The sequence below is a fragment of the Perissodus microlepis genome, chromosome 17 (genome assembly GCF_051167445.1).
Source record: "Perissodus microlepis isolate ML-2025 ecotype Zambia chromosome 17, ASM5116744v1, whole genome shotgun sequence".
Taxonomy (NCBI): domain Eukaryota; kingdom Metazoa; phylum Chordata; class Actinopteri; order Cichliformes; family Cichlidae; genus Perissodus; species Perissodus microlepis.
Window position 1 is genome coordinate 14,002,771 of NC_140477.1, and position 23,007 is coordinate 14,025,777.

General features: G+C 39.8%; 3 protein-coding genes across 3 annotated transcripts; 2 read left to right on the forward strand and 1 right to left on the reverse strand.

Annotated features, from left to right (window-relative positions):
• Window positions 1–1,615: 1,615 nt before the first annotated feature.
• LOC146369367 (fibroblast growth factor 6-like) lies at window positions 1,616–8,130 on the forward strand. The gene is made up of 3 exons (XM_084910663.1): window positions 1,616–2,386; window positions 2,876–2,979; window positions 4,729–8,130. The coding sequence occupies exons 1-3, from the start codon at window positions 2,044–2,046 to the stop codon at window positions 4,903–4,905; spliced, it is 624 nt and encodes a 207-aa protein (XP_084766789.1). The 5' UTR covers window positions 1,616–2,043; the 3' UTR covers window positions 4,906–8,130.
• A 1,103-nt stretch (window positions 8,131–9,233) lies between these two features.
• fgf23 (fibroblast growth factor 23) lies at window positions 9,234–12,064 on the forward strand. The gene is made up of 3 exons (XM_084910506.1): window positions 9,234–9,797; window positions 9,880–9,983; window positions 10,544–12,064. Exons 1-3 carry the CDS (start codon window positions 9,563–9,565, stop codon window positions 10,970–10,972), a joined length of 768 nt encoding a protein of 255 aa, XP_084766632.1. The 5' UTR covers window positions 9,234–9,562; the 3' UTR covers window positions 10,973–12,064.
• Window positions 12,065–14,071: 2,007 nt separating this feature from the next.
• tigarb (TP53 induced glycolysis regulatory phosphatase b) lies at window positions 14,072–20,844 on the reverse strand. The gene is made up of 6 exons (XM_084910796.1): window positions 20,736–20,844; window positions 20,430–20,467; window positions 20,213–20,334; window positions 18,130–18,207; window positions 17,925–18,035; window positions 14,072–15,114 (listed from the first exon to the last, which is right to left on the reverse strand). The coding sequence occupies exons 1-6, from the start codon at window positions 20,765–20,767 to the stop codon at window positions 14,680–14,682; spliced, it is 816 nt and encodes a 271-aa protein (XP_084766922.1). The 5' UTR covers window positions 20,768–20,844; the 3' UTR covers window positions 14,072–14,679.
• Between the last annotated feature and the right edge of the window lie 2,163 nt (window positions 20,845–23,007).

The window sequence follows — 23,007 nt, forward strand, 5'->3', positions numbered from 1 at the left end:
ATTTTATACTGTAATGTAGAACAGTTATTTGCTGTAAAAACAAATAGTAATGTCCTGCATTTACACTGTAATATGGCCACATGTATGTTTCCCATTATACCATTATAACTCCTCATGTAAAGTACAACAGTAGTATTCGACTGTAAAAAGTATTACATTTCCCTGCTATATGACATATACATTTTTAAGTATAATACTGTCATTTATGCTGTTATACATTTGAAGATCCTACTGTAATTTTCCATATAAACTTTTTATTTTTATTTTATTTTATTTATTTTTTTTTTGGGGGGGGGGGTTGTACTGTACAGTAAGCACTGTCATCTAGATTTACAACTATTAAATTGTTATTTTACAGTGTACCCACTGTAATCTACAACTACCGTATGTATAAAAACATTACATTTCTCGGCTATATAGAATATAAATTTTAGTATACTTTAGTAGTAAAGTATAATACTGTCAGCTGTTTGGTTGCCATTGTTCTTCAATTTTAGTATTCCTACTTTAAGTACTATAAGTAGTTTATTACTATAAAAGTATGTCTTCAATACAATAGCCAGAATCACTCAGCATTACTATTGCAACAATGCCCATAATCCTTGCATTGCACAGTAAAGGGCCACACAAACAGTAAACTACATTAAAGATCCACATTAAGCAAAAAATCTAAACACAAAATAACCGCTAATAACATTTACACTATCATAAGTGTTTGTGCTTGCTGCAGTTAAAGCATGTTTTTGTTTTGTTTTTTAATGTCAAAGCATTTTCACTTGTATTTACTGAGAATGTCATTATAAGTATTTCATGTACACAAATTATGTGACATAATAAAATAAGAAAAGAATGTATGAACATCCCACTGCATGTTGTTTGTACCACAATAAACGACCAAAATAAGTTCTAGGAAATGTTTATTTATTTATTTACCATTTTCTGGTGATACTTAATGTAAACAAGTATTCAGTTAGTTGAAAAATGATCAACTTATAAATCAAAGCTGTCTTCATACATTTAAAAACTCAATCACTGAACTTTTAAGTACAATTCTGTGTTTGAAATCATATCCAAAGTCATCCAAAAACAGAAGTAAACCTGAGTACCTCTGTTCACATATTTCTTTCAACTCCATTTTTTGCGGGTGACAATTTAAAGAAAAACATGAGGAAAAATGTCATTTTCATTCATAATGCCTAAATGCATAAACTCAAGATTAATGCATTGATTGTGTTTTTATTTGCTGTCACTGCCTTTTATCAAGCGTCTGTCACCTTAAACACAATAAAGACGAGATGATGACAAACATGGCGAATCCACCCCTGTTTTTGTGAACTTGTATTTTCGCTGCGATGCATTATAAAACTTATTTTAGTGATAATTAGAAATAATTTTAGCTTCTCAAAGTTTGACTTCAGTAATAAAAAAATATCCTGTGTATTCAGCTAGACTGAGTTTTTGTAAAGGCCACAGCATATAACTGTGCAGCTTTTTTTAACCAGAAGGTCTGGGAGAGAAGCTGATGCAGGGAAGGTTTTTTTTTATTATTATTTTGAAATGCACCACAGGATGCTCTTCTTCTCAATCTGTCTCGCTTATTTGACGCTGATTTGAAGGTGCAGCACCCCCCATTACTCCTATCAGAGCTGCCGCTCCTGCCAGGGTCCTGTAACTCTTCTCCTCCTCCTCCCATCTCCTACTTTTTGATGGGGGGTGCAGCGGTGAAGTCACAGTGATGTCATTTTAGGATGTGAGAGTCGGGGGCAAGGTGAGCTGGTTTTGCGGTGAGTGGTGTCCCCCTCCACGGCCAGCGTTGCCTGATCAGAGGCGCGGAGCGGCGAAAGATGATCATCGCCACCGGCACCAATTCAAGCTCCGACGCGCTCTGTCCCAATCCTCCTGCTCAGATCTCGGGCTATGGGGCCTTGATCTATCTTGATCCCAAAATAAACCTTTACCACCACCATGCCAAAGGACAGAAATCAAGAAGAGTTGCATTTTTAGGGCAGGTAACTTTGACCACGTGCCCCAAAGGTAAACTGGATGGCCATTGCGCAAAGGTGCCACTACAGTATGTCCAGCGGGGCCCGGACGCACTGGACGCTACTGGCAGTTATTGTACTGTGGACTTCTCTCTGGGGAATCGTTTCATCTTATCCGATTCCGAGCAGGACTAATGCGACTTTACTGGAAAAGAAGTGGGAGACCCTCTTCTCCCGCTCCTACTTGGGTATAACTGGGGGGAAATCGGAGCTGAACTGGGAGAGTGACTATTTGCAGGGCATCAAAAGAGTGCGACGACTGTACTGCAACGTGGGCATTGGGTTTCACCTGCAGGTGCTCCCGGATGGCAGGATAAGCGGTGAACACAATGAGAACCAATACAGTGAGTTGCATCCGGCAAAGCACTGGGCCCAGAAAAAGAGTGTAACCCTATGCGCAGGGCTGTGCAAAAGTTAGAGCCGCTCACTTATCTTGCATGATATTTAATAAGAGGTGTCGGCATGGTTGAAAGTTCCCGAAAGCAAAACCAGTGTACTGAGCTTTGCATCCGTGCAGTGCGAAATATCCTCCCAAACCAAAAACATGACATGAATGCTTGAGCCAGTTTAGACGCTAACTTATTTTTACCCTCCGTCCCCTACAGCAGGGCACCCTCCCGTCCCTCTCAGCACGCTCTCGACTACACTCGCAGAGTCGAACATGCAAATAGCTGATAACTGCAAAGGGGCTAATTGAGCAGGGAGAGCATCATCCAGTCGCAATGCACCTGCAAGGTTACACCCATCCCTGCTGCATAGGCCAGTTACTCGACTTTACCCCCAGTCGCAGTGTGACTTGTGTCTTTGCTTCCCTAACAGTATGTTTCGTTCAGGTCTGATAGAGATCTCTACCGTGGACCGAGGAGTGATCAGCCTGTTCGGAGTGAGGAGTGGGCTGTTTGTCGCAATGAACAGCAGGGGAAGGTTATACGGAACGGTACGTTTGTGCGCAACTTCAGAGGCTCCCCCACCCCCTTTTTTTCTCTCTCTCCTTGTCACACACACATACACACATATCCTGTTCAGTGTAAGACGAGTTCATATAGCTGCTGCATCCACGACTTTATGAGTGCTGTTGTGTTATTAATATGCCGCGATGATAGGGGGGCTTCCCAGCAGGGTCCAAGAAAGCTTCAATGTTCAAATCTTTTGCTGTGTCAGAATCTGTCGGTGGTTTAAGTATCCTGTTCTCAAGTAAAAGAAGCAGTGGTGCCACGTAGAAGTACTCCATTACAAGTAAAAATGCCACACTCACAGTTGTATTTCAGCAAAAGTAACTGTTATCGGAAACAGTGATTTATGAAGTTGCTGTGCAGCAGAACGACCCACTCAGTGATAATATTTCAGCTTAACCTGCAAAGCAGCTAGAGTTAAAGGTGCATTATTTCCATTTAAAGTGCCCCAGTACCCCAGTGCAGTACTTGAGTAAATGTACTTAGTTACATTCCGCGTGTAAAAGAGTCTCTTTCTCATTTTTCCTGAAGCTGCTATGCACAATCAAACGATCTTCAGTGAAATCATGACAGGGAAATTATAGCCAGTCTGTAAAAGTAGGTCAGTTATGACATGCTGTTTAATGCCTTAGATGCCAAATAAAAGGCAAGTGTGTGTGTGTGTGTGTGTGTGTGTGTGTGTGTGTAATTTCTGTATTTTTAGCTACAGTTGATGTCAAATATCACAGCAGGTCTCTCTTCTTACACTAAAATTTGATTCTACAATATTGTTCTGAGCTGTTTATGTCTCATAAAAATCCTTGAAACATGGACATTTTATAAATCTGAGTCCCATCCAACCTTACAACTTAGTGCTGAAGCCTAATAGTGTGTATCTGCAATGACTCTGCAAGCTCAGACTGGCGTGTATCTCACAGTGAAAATGGAAATGATAGTTAGATTTTTAATTTACAGTTTGCTGTGTTGGGCTTTGGGCTGAATATGAAAATCAAACTTATCACTTGTGGTCATAATTTTGCCCTGTTTAGATTGTTAAGTCCGTATTCAAGGTTTTTGACAAGTTTGGTTTCATTTGTTAATTTAAAAGAAATTAATAATATATAAAAATATGTCTGTAATTGCCAAAGCCAGTAAAAATATTGTATTAGCCTTTTTTGCTCCATGGTATGACAGCTTCTAACTACTAGTTGATGAAAATTACGATATTAAAGTCAGAATTAGCACCACTGCTTCTACTTGCCGTACTTTGACTGTGCTTTAATGTTAATTCTTTAACCAAGCAGGATATCTACATGTAACAGAGTTTTCTACACATATATATGTACAACAGATCTGCACTTGTAGCAAAAGAGGGTTTTTTATGCTAATACAATGTGTCCTAGTAAACACTGTAATGTGTTCCTGTGTTATTCAGCCTTTGATTGCAGCTCGTTCACTTCTCCTTTTGATTAGTGTTAGGATGTGAACCCAGTCGGGAGACTTTTTTTATGAGTTTAGCAGTAAAAGCAGGAGGCCGGTGTCTGCATTTGAAAAGGGCATTTCTTTTGCAACAGCATGCCTGCTCCTCCTGTTTCCCTCAAAGCATGCTGTCTAAGGCAGGCTGTTTTCCAAAGCAGAGGTCATGTGGAAACCATGCATATGTTGTGATGTTCGTACTGCGTCTGTCATGAGATTTACTGACACCCCTCACCCCCTCCCTGCCCCCACCCCTCTGTCCTTCTCTCTTTTTCTAGAGAGTCTTCAAGGACGAGTGCAAGTTCAAGGAGACTTTGCTGCCCAACAACTACAACGCCTATGAGTCTTTTGTTTACAAGGGCTTCTACATCGCCCTCAGCAAGCATGGCCGTGTAAAGAGAGGCAACAAGGCCACCACCGCCATGACTGTCACACATTTCCTCCCACGACTATGAGAGAAACTGGCAATAACTTAACAATTTGCACATGTGGATGTTCCTCCAGGTAATATAGAAATGCATAGTGATGATATACACACCCATGGACTGCAAAAGAAAAGACAAATATTTATTCTGATATATATATATATATATATGTATATTTGGATAGTTATCTTTGTATATGTATGCCATACTGTGCTGCTTATTGTTTTTATGGACAGGGGAAAGTTGAAGACTTTGCCTGTCCCACTTTACCTTGGTGCTTGCTGCAACTAAACTAAATGTCACTTCCTTTTGTTTTTTGTTGAGATGGAGGATGAGCTGTATTCTGTGCTTTTGGAGAGTGAAATGAATACTTTTTGTTACCTCAAAGAACCACTTTACTCGATTAAGGGATGCATGGAGTTCTGCTCAAATATCTGCTAAGTTTGTTATTTATTTTTTACGCAAACCTTTCAGCGCTTGATTATCGATAGCTGGCAGTGGTTAAATTCACTACCTTTGCTGCACGATTTAAAGGTGCCTTGGTGTTCCCACTTGTGGCCCCCTTAAAGTTGCATGTAAGAGACACCCGCTGGAGTCAGAAATAGGGCTGACACACCGAACAGGGCCTCAGCAGGGGGAGGGGGAGGGGGTTGACTATCTCTGGTTTATTTTATTTTCTGTAATTAGATTGATTAAGTAATAAACAATCTGTGGTTGAGACCAGAGAGCCGTCAGCCATGTAGACTGGCACAAGGCCACGAGCTTGACTTTGTGGGATTGCCGAAATATAAACAGGGTGGAATATGTATTTATCCCAGCATGGAGAAAATTTTTATTTGAGCAGATAGAGCGCACAGTAGAAATGTTACAGCACATAGTCTTGGACAGAGCTCCCACAGTAAACTGGGATGCGGTTTTTATTTATTTATTTTCATTTTTTTTCTGAATGGCAAAGATATAGCTGCTATTGAAAATGATGTCTACTGTCCATGAAACCAATGAAAAAAAACTTTGTAAATAGTTGGCAAATGTAAAAGAAGAAGAATTCAGGAGCTTTTTTTTCTTTCTTCTTTTTTTAAAAACAAAAAAAAACATACAATGCTGCTTTGATACAGTTGCCTGGATGAGGCGTTAAGAGTTCAGGCTGCACAGTCGACCATCGATGATGGTGCCTCAATGTTCTCTTTGCTTCCACATTTGTGTTTTTTTCCTCACATCAGTGAGTTTGGTGGAGGATGTGCATGCCCTGGGGCAATTCCCCTGCTTGAATCTGCTTTCTGCAGCAGCAGCACTGCAGTGGCAGTGAGGTGTTGGAGGTAAATGTTTTGAAATGCAATTATAGATGACTTTAAGGACTAAAGCGCGGTTCAGCTCGAGGACTGGATCCACATTCTTAACTCTGCATCTGTATTTCTGTTGATTTTGATCTTAGTTTGCTATAGCTGAATGGCTGAGCTAGTCAAAAACTCATTATTTAATAAGAAAAGTTTATTAGAGGTGTATTAAGCTTTGCAGACCCGCTGTTAGTGTGCACAAATATCTTGTTATATATTCCAAAGATGTTTCTCTTGCCTCATTCTGAGAATTCCTGAGAGTCTTCCCAAGTACATTCACCCCTGTACTTTCTGCAGCTGTTTACTTAAAAAAAACAAAAAAAACCAGAACTGACGAACGCTTGATCATCTGCCTCCATCTGTGCCCATGGCAGAGGAAACAGGACTATTTAAATCCAGGAAAGACGTATGTGACAGAGCTGGCCTGCTGTCTTTGTTGTTCTTCAAACCTGCTGCAGGAATGCGGATCTGCCAGGATGACAGGCAGCTTTCCACATACCTGAGCTCTATCCCACCCTCCCACCTCTGCCTGTCCCTCACCCCACAGCTTACTTGCTGTAGCAAGAGACCTTGGGATTCCAGCTGTAACCCAGGAGCTTCCTCCTCTCCTTTCAGCCTTTTTTAGTTCAAGGTCAGAGTTACGGACCCCGACCCCAATGACCAGGGTGGTCTTCTATATGGGTCGGACTGTCTTAAGGCCTCAAAAACATATTTCTAGTAGTTCCTTTTACCTGCAGTATTTTCTGAAACAGCACTACATCCTATGAAACTAGAGCCCCACCTCTTTAAAATACAGCACTGCAACTTGCTGTCAACTCCCCTTTCTAAATAGTCATGTAGGGATATTTCTGTGGATGGGACATCTGCAGAGTTAATGCAGTGTGTGGGGAGCAGAGTCACGCAAAGCCTCACCTCACCTCTCCTGCTGCACTCCAGTCCTTTAGGACAGCTCCCCAGCCATCCTCAGGGCGTGCCCTCTGCTGCTGTTGCTGCTGCTGCTGCTGAGCTCCATCTGCACCCCAAAATTTGAACACGCCACATTATCACAAGCGGCTCATTTAATCATAACAGTGTTCTTCTCCAATCTTAAATGGCTTGTTTCTGCTCTGAGGGCATTTTTTGCAAATGCCAAGGCTATATACAGCAAAGCAAATGTAGCTCAAAATGTCAGCAAAACAAACAAAGGAAAAAAAAGGCTCATTGTTGTCATTGATGAGGCTGCGTGTCATATCACTGATCTCCTCGGGAGTAAACCGTTGTGAATCTGTATTTTCAGCTGAGCAAGACATGAAAGCAAAGAGCACTTCTCTCAGCCAGCACCCTAATCAAGATGTCCAATGTCTCTGGCAGCCCCTTATCAAGGACATCTTGATTAGAAACAAGTGTAAGGAAGCGACTTTTCAAACAATATCGGTCATGAAAAACAATCTCTAAAAGAGGGAAAGTTTGTGTCTAAAGCAAAACGCTCACCTATCAGCTTTGACCAAAAAAAAAAAAGAAAGAAATGTATCCAGATTTATCTGTTTTCTTTTCTTCCATTTTCTTATCATAGGTCAAATTTAATTAAGTCAAGGTGAGGAATTTCTTTTTAAAAAAAATAATGATTAACATACTTTAGCATGCCTGAGCTCTGAATCTGATTAAGGGTGTGTGCTTTTTCTCTGTTTTTTTGTTTTGTTTTTAAATCCTTCTCTATTCCTCTCCTCTGTTCTCATATACCTCACCTTCTGCCTTAGTTTTGGTTTGCTGATGACTGTAAATGAAAAGAAACAAACTTCAGTTATTTGTTTCTGAAAACAGACAATGCTAAGTAAGGATATTAAAGTTTTTTCCTTTTATTTTTGTACGTATGTGCTGTGCACAGCAGTCTACTGTATTCCTGAGATACCAATAAAAGTTTGTTTTGGGTTTTTTTAAACTGCTTGAAAAGGTGTGATTCTTTGTGTAGCACTGGTTAAACTCTTTATCTCTTTAAACTCTTTTACCTGACAAACTGGAGGTGAATCTGACTAAGAAAATCAACTGTCACTGCTCACTTTTCACAAGGTAGAGCAAACTCTCCCTAATCCTCCTTTGTTACTCTAAGTTGGACCATAAAAAAATCATAGTGAATTCAGCAAAACAAAACTTGAAAGTGAAGTGAACAGAAGTGAAATATATATATAGCATGCCTGTTGGTTGTGAGGGAAACAATATTTTCGCATAGACCTTTTTCCTCAGTATTCTGATTTAATCAGAATTCAGACGTTATTGTTGCCAGAATTAGTTGTAAAAATTTCTTCCAGAATTCTTACTTTTCTATAATAATCACATAAAGTTCATTAAAAATACTACTATAAAAATGCGCTAATCCTCTTCCCTGCAAGTGAGCAGTATTTTCTAGATGACTTCCACACAACCTTTTTGCAGTCTAAAGAGTCGCCACCTGCTGGCCATTGGAAACAATGCACAATTGAGGCAATTCAACTTTAATACACTTTTCAACCCCAGACAAACATCCGTCTTAGAGTGTAGTAATTCAGTACAGCAGGTCCAAGTGTAGGAGTCAGGCCTCCTCTGAAGGCCACATGTTAAATCTAAAGGCTTGTTGGCTGTACAGAATGAATAAGCTTACTTTCCACCACTGGTATTTAACATTTCTGTTAATTTTTTTTTAACTATTTGGCTGCACTTAATGGTACTGATTTTCACAAAACTGAAGCGTGAGTTTACTTTAGAGTGATGTTCTGGGGAAACTATTCTCTCACAGTCTTGCTATCAGGCTTTCGTTTCTCTGCTCTATATAAGGAAGTGTCTCCCTCTGCTGGTCAAACACAGGGACTGTTGAGCTCTGCAGGTGCGCAAAGGCAAACTGAACCAGCACATAAGTCTAGTCCACCGTGGTTAACCGGTTCTGTTAAATATATATAATAAGTTATTTAACTTAAAATGTACGTCTTAATTATAATCAACTAAATTATACTATGACCCGTGTCTGGTTTGATTAAAAATAAAATGTAAGTTCCGGGTTTTTTTTCCTTTTAATTTACCCTGTACATCTTTTTACACCAAACTAAAGCAGGAATTATTTGGTAACAGGTCTAATTTAAGGTGGATGAGTCAAGACTAACCAAAAATAAGAGTTCTGTTGTTTGACCAGCAGCATCGGTGTAAACAGACAGAGGTGGAAGTGGCCCTTCCGCTGCAGCAAACCCGCACATCTGCTTTGGGGGCGAGTTTCTTTTTTTTCCTTTTTTTTTACCCAAAGGATGTGAGCAGGAGTGGCGCTCTGGGGGCTTTAAATAGGAACTGTCTCCAAACTTTGCGACAACAGAGCATCTGAAAACTTCCAGGAGCTCGAAGTTTGAACCAGAATGGACGTCAACAGGCGAATGGGGATGAGAGACACCGTGCTGGCGCTCTTTCTCGCTGTCTTGCAGGGATTTCCTCTCGGGGATACGGTCCCGAACCCATCACCTCTGGTTGGATCCACCTGGGGGAACCCAAGGAGATACGTCCACCTGCAGACATCCACAGACCTCAATAACTTCTACTTGGAGATCAGATTAGATGGGAGTGTGCGCAAAACTACGTCCAGGAGCACCTATAGTAAGATAACTCTAATATTTATGCTGTAGTATAATGAAAGTCTGTATTCTCGTATGATTATTATTCCTTTCTCCTCCTGCAGGTGTGATTCTACTGAAATCTGAAGCAAGAGATCGTATCGCCATCCTCGGCGTCAAAAGCAGCCGTTACCTGTGCATGGACCTGGAGGGCAACCCGTTCAGCTCTGTAAGCAAATAATTAATTTGAATTCACTCAGTGTTTATTTGTGATTTAATCGACCCCACGCATTTCGTCGGAACCTTGTGCAACTTAGTTTTTACGCACAGTGTGTCTAAAATAAATATTCATTCATCGATAAAGGTCACTGTCAATAAACTCAGACCTCAAACCTTCAGTTACTTTTATTACATTTATGGTTTTTATGACGTTTTTCTGCACAAAATAATGCAAACAATAGTCCATATTTGTTTTTCACCGTTTCTTTGACTAAACAGCGAGTTATTTGTATTTCTCTGAGCTATGAAGTAATTAATGTGAGAGGTTTTTTTGTGTGTGTGGTTTGTTTTTCGTGTATTTTATATTTAATAATCCCGCAAAACACTTTTGTTTTCCATGCGATCCGATTTATTTCTATACGTGGATTTTTATTTATTTATTTATTTATTTTTATTTAAACAGTTTTTTAAAAACAAACAAACATTTATTTCATGGCATGCATCAAAGAAAGATTTGGTTGGTTATTTCCGTTTGTTTCATTTTGCCCCTCTCACCTCTCTCTTTTCCAGCCTGTCTGCCTTCGGGATGACTGTCTGTTCAACCACAAGCTCCTGGAGAACAACCGGGACGTGTACTACTCCAGCCGGACCGGCATCTTGTTCAACCTGGAGGGCTCCCGACAGGTGTACTCGGCGGGTCAGAACCTGCCGCAGACCTCCCTCTTCTTGCCCAGGAAAAACACCGTACCACTGGAGCGCCTCCTGCTGCACAGGGAGAAGAGAAACCGAGGGCAGACAGAAGAGGGTTCGGACTCCCGGGCCGTGCCCGAGGAGCTGGAGGAAAGGGAGGTGGAAATGGAGACGGAAATAGAAACAGAGGTCGGGGATGACGGACGCAACGTGTCCCGGGAGAAACTCGCGGCTCCATCCAGCCAAGACCCCTGGAACGTGCACTTCTCCAACCCGGCCAGCCCCCGGAGCGCCGGGACAGTTGGCTGAGAAAGACCACGGTAGCCTTCAGTTAGTCTACGTGAGTCTATAGTTTAACATTTTAGTTTAGATCATACAAGAGAAAAAATATTAACATGAGACTTCATGGAAAAATGAAAGCAGAACAATAAGGTCGTTCCCTCTTTTTCACACTGACTTAAAAACTTTTTTAGTCACGAATCATTCAGCAATGCAGTGTGTTTATACACTGAATGTACAAACTTGACTTGCAACTCTTTTTGCACAATTTATATTGTCTTTAAATTCACCTGCGCCTGCAGCCTTCTCTTTCCTTTTAATTTAGTTTTCACGCAGTTGTAAATATAGATTTTAAGTCGAGGGACGTGTGTTTTAACCTGTATTCACTTTTAAAATAATATCTTAGGTGTCCAGATGTTCCAGCTGGCATGCTCTTACGCTGAGCATTGATCAGGATTTCTTTCGGAATATTATTTGGTTTCTCTCACAAAATCACCACAGCCCTTCAAATTAATTACCCCCAAATCAGTGTACATGTGTGCGCAATCTTTGATTTTGTGGTTTCTTCTCAATGAGGTTTTTACAGCTGGTCTGAGAAACCCACATTTCAAAAGTGACACTGATGTTTTTTCCCATGACAGAAGCTCAACTTAGCCTGCATCTGGAATACTGAAGGCACCATTTAATGGTTTAAAACAAAAAGAAAGCGATATATATATGACGAACATACTATAAAGTTTTTATTTGGTAGGTTAAGATTAAATATTTGAAAGTCCTGTGTGGTTTTTAACTTCTTAAATTGGAATTAAACAGGGAAATCCCACAACTTTTCACTGCCATCACTCATTTGTGTATCCTCTACCAGTCTTTAATACATGACTTGAAGGAATATATGTACAGGGTAAATAACCTTTACAGATGTCAACTCCTAACTCCAGTTATGTGACTTTTACAGGTGCTGGGCGCCACCAGCAAACACAAAAAACAGTCCCAAAGAGTATTTATTTATTTAAATCCATTCCTTCGTTTTATTTATTTGTGAGACAGTTCAAATGTACATAAAGGGAAACTTGGTTTGTCTTTGAATGTATGAGCTGGGGTCTTGGATGGAGTGTTGCTTGAATTTGGGACAAAATAAAGTAATAAAAGAAAATACGTTCTGTGTTTGTGAGTTGTTTTTGTGCGCTCTCTTTTTGGTAAATCTGTTAATGTTTTACTTTAAAGGTATTTTTCATACCATTTGCGTTGATTAAGTTCAGTTACTTTAGATAACAGCAAACAACAGTTTAACTCTTTTATAATCTTTGAAGCAAAGCTGCAAATGTAATATGTAAGACTGATGATCTAATCAAGAAGAAATTATCCAAATATGTTAGCTTATTTATAAAACTAGCCATTTTCTTTCATGTGAAGCACTACTGACCATCGATCAGTCTTTGTTTGTACCTCACTTAAGGTAAACCAATGTTAGATGGTGCAATGCTTATCCCACATATCTTGAGAGATTATAGATCTTCTTTTCAGACTTCTGAAGTCAACTGAATGTGACATTTTTCATGATGCTTGTAGCATTTAGACTCAACATAAGACTTTGTGAGCTCTACCAAGGAAAAAAAAACTTCTCAGGGGAAAGAAAACTTAAATGTAGATGTGTTAGTGTGACCTCAAGAGGTCCAGAATTTTGGGAGGAGCTTCAAAGCACTTTAAACATGTCTTTTTCTTCCTTCACACAGACTTTAATCCAACAGTTGCTACTAAATTATGCTTGATTTTGAATGCTGAGTGGCAATGAGCTTTTAAAAACTGTAATAGCTCTCTATATGAGGTTCATACTGTAGATGCATTGGATGTAATTTATATGTTAGGATCCCTGTAGTGATTTAGGTTAGTATGATCACGTATGTTAAGAATTTCCATGTTGTATTTGGTGTGTATAATGTGACATTTGGACTTCTTTTTAAAAGCCGTAAACAGTTTTGGGGGAGTTCCATTTCACAAATACCTATTTTATATATCATTATGCTGGAATTTGTATTTTAATATATTTGTGAATAAACTGAAACTGCATGAGAGTGGTATCCATGACGCCCTGTCAGAGTTTGCAAGTTGGCTTTTTTTTTAAGGATATCTGTTACTTGGACCTACCGAGAGACTCACAACAGGATATTAAAAATAGGTGGAAGCAGCAAAACTGATCTCCCATCAGCACTTAAAGACATCCAACATGGATTCAAAAGAAATTGAAAATGCTGACTTAGCACCGTAACCGTAGCAGAGGATGTAGCACCAGTAATGCCAACAAATCCTTCAATGCAAACAACAACAGCAGCCGTTTGTCTGCCCTCAAATACGACAAGTTTCCCAAAAACATAACCCCCCCCCCTTATTTATTATTCTAACATTATAAAATCCAGTGCACTAACTTTTAGCATTAGCATTAGATTGAATCATATCTCTAAACATGGTTAAATGTATCTGTGCTTCCTTTACCTTTCCCTCAGAATTAAGAAAAGCGGAACTCTAAAACACTAAAGTACAGTATGCATCTCTATTTTGTATTGAGGTTCAGTCTAGTAAAATAACCTTTAACCTTTGTGGGGACCATTTGATTCCCATTTTACAAATACGTGGAGATCATTTGAGTTCAGTGAACTCATAGCCTTGTTCAAGAAACCATTTTGAGATTTGACCTTTGTGACATGCTTTGTTTTCCTGCTGGAAGCAGCCATCAGTAGATGCCGTGTTCATAAACTGATGATCAGCAAAAATACTCATGTAGGGTGACTATTAACCCTACACCAGCCTGAATGTTGATAGAAGCCAAGATGGATCAATGCTTTCATGCCGTTCTCATCAAATTCTGATCCCACCATCTGAATGTGGCAGCAGAAATGGACTCATCAGACCAGATGACACTTTTCCAATCTTCTCTGGTCTCATTTTGGTGAACTGTGAAAATTGTAGCCTCAGTATCCTGTTCTGAACTGGAGTGTGGTCTTCTACTGCTGTAGCCCATTAAGAGATGCTCTTCTGCTCTATTCATAACACATGTTTTTGTGTTAAATTGTTTTTCATCAGTTTTTCAGTTATACACAGCTATTGGGAATAAATCAGACCATGGTTTATTGATTGAGGTCATCATGAGCTGCATCAGCCATTTATTGGAGATAAAATGATGTCAGACAACATAAAAAGATCTTATGAATATGTAGCACCCAGAAAAAAGACAATACATCCACAAATGTCTTGCAAGTAATTTCACAGCATTCTGTGATTTGTGCAACTTGTTTTTTCCCTCATTACTTGTGATTGTATGAAATGTTAAACACAAACTCAAAGTATCAGTGCTCTCACGAAATATTGCACACAATAAAATGAGCAGCAGCACAACTGCCACACAGGAAATGCCACAATACATTAAATACTTCAAACTTTGGTGTAACACAATAAAAGAGGCAATTTAATGATCAGTTTTTGAACAATTTAAATATGAAAGGTCACCTTACTGGCCTACAGCTGGACAGACATGGTTTCATGATGAAACAGAACTGTACACCGAATCTAAGCGTTGATCCACAGTGAAACACAGCGACTGAGAAAACATGAATTACCCTGTACAACGTAGCCTTCAGTTACCTGTGCTAGATTAGTGCTTATAATAGTTCCATCATCCATCAGATAGTGTGTACATATACACACACAAGCAGAGAACATCTACCCCTTTATTTTCTTTTGTGCTATTCACCATCTGCGAGGTTCTCCAGGTGGTCCTTCCTGTTGGTAAAAACACAGCGAGCAGCGGAGAGGACCGGCCCAGACTCAGACTCACTCAGAGTGAGAATGAAGCGGCTGATGCCCGTGTTCGGACAGGGTGAAAACACTTGCTGCATTTTCGCCCCTGCAGGTAGAGCGCAATTTAAGTCCTCCACAAGGTGCCAGATGGCTACACGAATGTAAGCGCCGTGGCTCACCACCAGAGTGTGGACAAGCAGGCCCTGAAGGCCGTCATCAGCTGAGCAGTGGGGAGGGGTGTTGGAGGCAACGGCCGCGGTCCCCTGGGCGACATCTCCAGATGCTGAAGCTCCTGAAGAGGCAGCCGGTCCTGATGAGAGGTGCTCATCCAACATTTGCTTGAAAAGAGCTTTGAGGAATTTTTTGAATCGCAGCTTCACCTGAAAGCAACATGACAGGAAAGCTCAGAGAGCCATTCGTTTTTCCATGTAATTTTCAGTCCTCGTACCTACTGTATATTAAAACATCAGAGCTGCTGTGAATACTAGATTAAAAAAAACAAAAACAAAACAACCTTCAACCAAAAGGCCAAAAAAATTTGATCACTGCAGCATTTCCACTGGAGAGATTTGCTTTTCTCATCTTTGGTTTAAAAAGTCAGACTTTGATTTATCCAACTCAAACTCTGAGTTTATGCAGAAAATATAATATATTTATCTACTGATTTATCAATCAATCTAGTCCAACTTTGTCTGTGGAAGTTCTTAAATTCAACTCAGTATAAAGCATGAACTCACATTTTTTTTATGGATTAATTCATTCATCCTTTCTAGTCTGCCCTCAAACATATTTATTTCTTGTTCAGCCATTCTCTATAAACCCAGCCACTCTCAAACAGAAGTCATTACAGACTTTAAATGATGCCTCCCTCATTTTCATGTTGAAGCAGAAAAGCATAAGAATAGAAAAAAGTGAGAATGAAGAAACAGAAATAAATGCATCCACCACATTCACAGGTTACTGCCCATAAAACAACAAATGTGACCTCGACCTTAAGGACAGTTATGCTGAAGACCAATTAGGTGATCATGTTCATTTCACCAAAATCTGACCAAATACTATAGTAAGAGAGCAGGACAGTTGTGGGATAAGCTCATCAGTTCTACAATTGGATGAGCTAAAAATAACTGAAGGGGATGAATAATTAAATCAAAAGTAAATAAATTAGAAAATTAAGACAAAGGTAGATAAATAGAACAGAAAAAAATAGTAACTCCGTTATCATTAACTCAATTTCTTTACTATTACCACTGATGTTGCCATTTCGGTCCACTATAAATTTTAGGTTAATGTATGAAAATGGCCCCTGAAAAGCTCTAGACTGCTGGTCAGAGAAAATACAGGGTGGGCCTTTTATATGGATACACCGTAATAACATGGGAACGGAAGTCCTGTTTGTGGCACATTAGTATATGTGAGGGGGCAAACTCCTCAAGATGGGTGGTGACCATGGTGGCCATTTAGAAGTCGGCCATCTTGGATACAACTTTTGTTTTTTCAATAGGAAGAGGGCCATGTGACACATCAAACTTATTGGTGATGTCACAAGGAAAACAATGGTGTGCTTGGTTTCAACCTAACTTTACTTGAGTTTACAAGTTTCTCTTTGTTCACAGCCATTGACATGTTGAAGAGGTAAACATGGGCAAAAACAAAAATTGGAACAGGACCCTCAGTTCACGCAGAAGATTTTGTTCAGTGATGAGGCAAACTTTTATGTGAATGGTGAAGTAAAAAAAAAAAAAAAACCCACCGCTATTTGTCTGACACTAACCCACATTGGATGGATCCCTCCAAGACTGTTGGAACAACAAAAGTGATGGTCTGGTGTGGTATATGGGGTACAACGATAGTGGGTCCATTCTTCATCAATGGAAACCTCAAGGCCACTGGATATTTGAAATTGCTACATGATGATGCGTTTCCCTCTTTATGCACTGAAGCTGGCACGTTCCCTGAGTTTTTCCAGCAAGATGGTGCACCACCACATTATAGGTGCAAGGTCCGAGCATTCCTAGATGAACAGTTTCCTGGAAAGTGGATTGGTCGTCGTGGGCCAGTTGAATGGCCCCCAAGGTCTCCCGATCTGACCCCCTTAGACTTTTATCTTTGGGGTCATCTGAAGGCAATTACCTATGGTGTGAAGATACGAGATGTGCAGCACCTGAAACTACGGATACTGGATGCCTGTGCTGGCATTTCTCCTGCGGTGTTGCTATCAGTGTGTGAAGAGTGGGAGAAGAGGGTTGCATTGACAATCCAACACAATGGGCAGCACATTGAACACATTTTATAAGTGGTCAGAAACTTGCAAATAACTCATAAAAGAATAAAGTTACGTTGAAACCAAGCACACCATTGTTTTTCTTGTGACATTACCAATAAGTTTGATGTGTCACATGGCCCTCTTCCTATTGGAAAAACAAAAGTTGTATCCAAGATGGCCGACTTCTAAATGGCCACCATGGTCACCACCCATCTTGAGGAGTTTGTCCCCTCACATATACTAATGTGCCACAAACAGGAGTTTAATATCACCAACCATGTTATTACAGTGTATACATATAAATGGCCAACCCTGTACAAGCATTTCACTTATTTCATTCATTTTAATATGAATAACAACTGATTGATCAAGAAATTATTTAAACCTCCAAAAAGAGGACAACTTTGAGAGAAATTAGAGGATAAATTTGTGTGTTGATAAGTTTACCTTTAAAGTGTAGGAGAAAATTTAAGTGTCTACTATTTCAAGTTGAGTTAGGGATGTTCATTAAACTCTCTACCCTCCCATCCTGTGAGCACTTAAACAAAGGGGTAAAATAACCACTAAAAAAGTGAATTAGGGTAGTGTGTGAATTTGAGTGGAGGAAGACGCAGCAATAGAAAAACCACAGATGTTGCTTAACACTGGTCTCTTTTATACCCCAGTAAGAGTCCCAGTATAGGCTCTGACCCAACACCCACAACACTTAGACTTATATAAAGGGAGTTAAATGGAAATTCTGAATGTAAAATGTCAAAACAGTCTTTCTACATTCTTTTCTACATTACCCTGGTCTGAAGAAGAAGCTTTATAAAAGATCAGTTTGGAAACAGAAGGGATTACTTAACCTGCAATGTCCTAAAATGACCACTGCATGGCACTGTTGTACAAGTAATGCTCTTTAGGCCAGCTGCTTGGACTAACCTGATCTAAAGTCTCTCCTCCCGGTGGTGTATAGTCACGGCACGACTGGCCTGCAGCATTCGCCATGTTCTTCAAATACTCTTTGTGACGCCCTTCAGCGACACCAAAACCCTGTGCCAACACAAAGAGCCCCAGTTTAGGGCTCCCGTACAGCTATGTGTAACACTTTAACACGTGGAAGCAGCAGAACGTAAACAGATCTTACTCGCTCTCTGAGTAGCGGCTCCAAAACCATTTCCATGCCAGAGCAATGACTGTTGTTCCTCAGAATTATCTCTGCTGTCTGAAGAAGGAAACACAATCAGTCACTCATACACTGTTAATGAAAAAGACATGAATCTCAGCATAGCCATTTCTACAGATCCTGTGTTGTATTTCTCCATAACCAGATGACATTTCATTAGTTAAACATTTGATGCTGATGGGAAGTACGTGTGGCATCACTTAGTCATGTAACTGTTCACATCAGTTATTACAGCTTTGTAGTTACCTTAACTGTGAGGAAAACCGCTGAAGTGGCAGTTGGCCAGATGATAACCTATGACAGCCTCCACATGGAGGTCACTGCTGTTTATGTCAAGTTGAGTGGAGGAGAAAAGCAAGGTAGGAAAAGGTACAAAAGCAACAAACTACAAGACTACATTCATGAGTGGATTATCAAGAAAACATCCATTTATGGACTTCACGAGAAGTGGACTGAGGCTAGTGTCAGAGCATTGAGAGCGAGCACGCACAGATGTTTTCAGGATAGGAGCTGCAACTGTCGCAGTCCTAGTATCAAGCACTCCTGAACCAGATATGACATCAGTGGAGTCTTACTTGAGCTAAGGAGAAAGATAACTGGAACCTTTATGAACGTTAAGTAAATGTATAAATTTCATTTGGAAATCAGGATCCTGGAGTCTAGAGGAAGCAGAGCAGAGGCTCAGAATCAAAGGTTTTTGAAGTCCAGTGTGAAGTTTCTGAACTTTGTGATGATTTGGGTTTACATGGCGTCTGCTTTTCTTTGTGGTGGTTGGTCCGCTGCGTTTTATCAAATCCAAAGTCAATGCAGCGTCTACCAGGAGATTTCAGAGCACTTCGTGCTTGTGTCTGCTGACAAGCATTATGGAAACAATGGTTCATTTTCACAGCAGGACTTAGAACCTGCAAAAGATCCCAGTTATTTGGAACGTGAATAGCTGCCTGTGTCAAGAAACCCATCCATTGGCATCCCCTGAATCTTGAGCAGTGCCAGTTACAGTCTTAAGAAAGACAATACACCCTAAAAACAACCTTACTGGTCCCATATGAATTAACATGGTAAGTAGAAGCCAGGTGCTTCTATGCTTCTCCTGTACAAAAGCACAAGTTTTGGCAGGTTGCCGGTTCAGCGTTAATCTTCCCAGGAGTGGACGTCCCAGCAAAGTCACCCCAAAATCAGACCATGCAATGCTCAGAGAAACCGCAAAAACCCCCCCCCAAAAACCAGGAGCTACATCTCAGACTCTACGGGCCTCACTTAGCATGTTAAAGGTTAAAGTTCATGACGGTAAATTGAAAAAAGACTGAACAAGTGAGGAGAAAAGGCGCCTCTCTATAAAAAGTTACATCGGAACAAACCAAAGATGACACCAATGTGGAGATTTTTGGCCATAATGCAACAGCACAACCAACACAGCATATCACTATGCTGTGGGACTGTTTGCTTTGCAATAATTCTAGCAGCAATATTTTAAAGTACAGTGCAAGTGGCAGGAAAGCAGGTGCTGTAGTGGAATAGTAAAATTTGCCTAATAAGGTTTGTAAGTGTGTGAACTGACCTGGATATATCTGTTTGGCAACCTTAATAAAAGCTAAGCAAAGGTGCTTCAGTGCTTCCTTTAGCCATTACAAAAGGAAAGATGATAACTCCATCCAAAAATTCACACCATCCAAACATCTTAAAAAAAAAATTCAACATACCTGTCACAGATTGATGTCAATGAACAGTTTCTATTTCATACCATAACCTGCTGATGGATTAAACTATAAACATTATGCTGCTGTAATAAAATCTGCTTCTTATCCATTTGATTCTTTGCATAAAGAATATAGGCTTATATTTTAAAAAGTGCTATAAATAAATACTGTGAGCCATGTTAAAATGATCAAAGTGGATTAAAAGTTAATGGTAAATAGATCAGTAAAAGGAGCTAAAGTGTTGGACTATTTTTCATTGATGTCATCTCTACAGCAAGATATGTGCCACCTCTGTCACAGTCATTTTCCTCCCATGGTGCCCCAAAAAGTGCACCTGAGTGCCTCACCTGTACAGCTCGTTGCAGGTTACTGACAAACACTTTGGTAAACGCGATGTCTTTGAGGTATTGTCCTGCTGCCTCAGCCTGCTGCACACCTGTCTCTGACAGCAGCGTGTCCACACCTTGACCTGAGATCACAAAGTACAGACCGTCCAAACACACAGGTGCAGTTAGATGTGAAAGGTAAACACGTGATTACATCTGTTGTTATAACGTGAATCACCTTGCAGCAGCTTTTCCCTGTTGTACTGCGTTTCCCCACTGTGTAGATACAGAACAACAAATCCGAGTTAGACGACTCATATAAACATCTCCTCAAAAAAAACTAAAACAGAGCACAAACGTTAAAGGTGCCTAAGTCTCCTATTGCTCAAAGTCAGCCGCACAGGCACACATGTAGCCACACAACATGCTGCAACACCTGACAGGACACGCAGGCTCTATAGGAGACACCAACATCAGCAAATCACTCATCTTCAAGTCAGGTGAAAGTATGAAACCATAATTAAGCCGCTAAATTACTACTTACTGTCGTACGAACGTTAAACTGAACGTAAACATTTTCAGCAGCCGCTCTCGCACTACTTCCTGTTTGGTTCGGCTGCAGTTGTGCGTGACGTTTCCTCCTACGTCATGACGCATTGCAGTGCTGCGTAACTGTAAATAATTTTTGAAAAATCTCAGCAATCTCAGAGAGGGCATGGGTGTCCCCGTTTCCCCTCTAAAAAGCGCGACACAAATAAAATAAAATAAAATAAAATAAAGTAAAATAAAATAAAATAAAATAAACGCTATCCAGTCGGAATTTTCCCCCACAGCACATAATTTAGCAGGACATTAAGGATGAGCCCTATGGAGGGCCACGAGTGACAAAATGGATTAAATATATTATTAAATAGTTAATGCGTCATTAATTAAATAAAATTTGAAATAAAAATCAACAATCTCTTAAATGTTTTAAATGAAATTAATTGATATGCAATAATTATTTGCATATTAAACAAACTAATTATTCCCTATTTTAATAATTTTCTACATATTTAATTAATTATTTCATGATATACTTATTCAGTTTATTTTGGCCTGTGATTTTACTTTAAGCTAATCATTTTGTCAATGCCTTTCTTTACATCAGTAAAGCATTAGCCGTGTTTTGACTAAAGATGATTTCCAGAATTTAACCACTTTAATCACAAATGCTTCAAACTAGTTTATGATGTGTGAACATGAGCCAAGGGAACTGGAAGGTCTTGCGTACAGAATTGTCATGCAGCATCCAACACTACCTCTAACAGGCCTTTAATTGCACTGAAGGCGATACGTGAAGAAACCAAGTCAACCCAGTTGTACCCAGTGTTGAAGATGATGGGTGTAAATGAAAATCATGCAAGATTCATGCACATTTTTTTTAATCTCTGTGTCTGACAGCAGAAGTAGCATTTACATGACCTCACTGACCTTTATGGATCAACACTCTTCTTCCTCACCTAAATGCCTCCCCTGACTGAACCAAAGCAGATTTCAAGTGGTCAAGGTTCATCTACTCCATGTTTAAAACCTATGAGACTGAAGACTGACTACTATTAACAATTCCTAAATTAGAAGGTCCTACAGTGGGAAGAACCTCTAAGTAGAGAAGGAGGGACAGCATCATTATTTTATGAAATAATGAGGGTTTCAAATGACTAACAATTTACTTTAAAGTCCAAGGCTCAAACATGTCATTAAAGCTGAGATCTGAGCCCTGTTAGAAGTGACCTTATCAATACAAAAGTGAAGAAAGGTTTCACAAATGTCAGGAGTAGGTTCAACACAGAGTGTCTGCATGGCATTAAGAACCAACTCAACCAACTCAGTCAGATAGAGATACAGTGGCTTGAAAAAGTATTCAGCCCCCTTGAACTTTTCCACATTTTGTCACATTACAGCCACAAACATGAATCAATTTTATTGGAATTCCACATGAAAGACCAATACAAAGTGGTGTACACGTGAGAAGTGGAACGAAAATCATACATGATTCCAAACATTTTTTACATTTATTTTTTACATTTTTACTCTTTTTTTCTGTTTGACAGGAATAGATAGAATGGGTCCATTTTTTAAAAATCTAAATTTTGCTTTTTTGGAGTTCCTGTAACCCCCCCAGCCATCCCAGGAAAGGGGATCTCTCTTTGAATGGGCTTTCCCGAGGTTTCTTCCCATCGATCTGGCCCCCTGGGGAGTTTTTCCTCGTCTTCATAGAGAGCTTGGGCTGGGTCAGGAGCTCCATCAAAACATCAAAAGGTCCAGTGGATAATTAGTCCTATTTGTAACTTTACACAAGAAAAAGTTTGCTGTCACACTGTTTATAAAGGGTTGGGTTTTGTCCTCTGAGTTGAGCCTTTGGTTGCAGTTTATTGAAGAATTTCCTCTGAAGTAGCTGTTGATGAAGACTTAAAATCCTGCTTAGTCACAAAAATGGGCTTTAGTTAATGTTTATGACATGTCTGCCTCAGTGCATCAGTAGAAGATTTGGCACAGGAAACCAGATGATGAAAGACGGGTAGGAGTGTATATACACTACAAGTACATATAATATGGCCAATATTAAAGTTAGTATTATATTAATCATGATTAGTTATTACAGCAGTGAGCTTGAACTCTGTGTCAAATACTGAGCTTCAGTAAAGATTCAAGTTGCAGTTATTTATGTCCTATCACCTTAAATCTTCACTCAAAGACAGGTATCTTTGACAGTGTATGTATATAGATGTATCATATATAAGAGACAAATATTGTTCTTTCATTATGTTGGCATT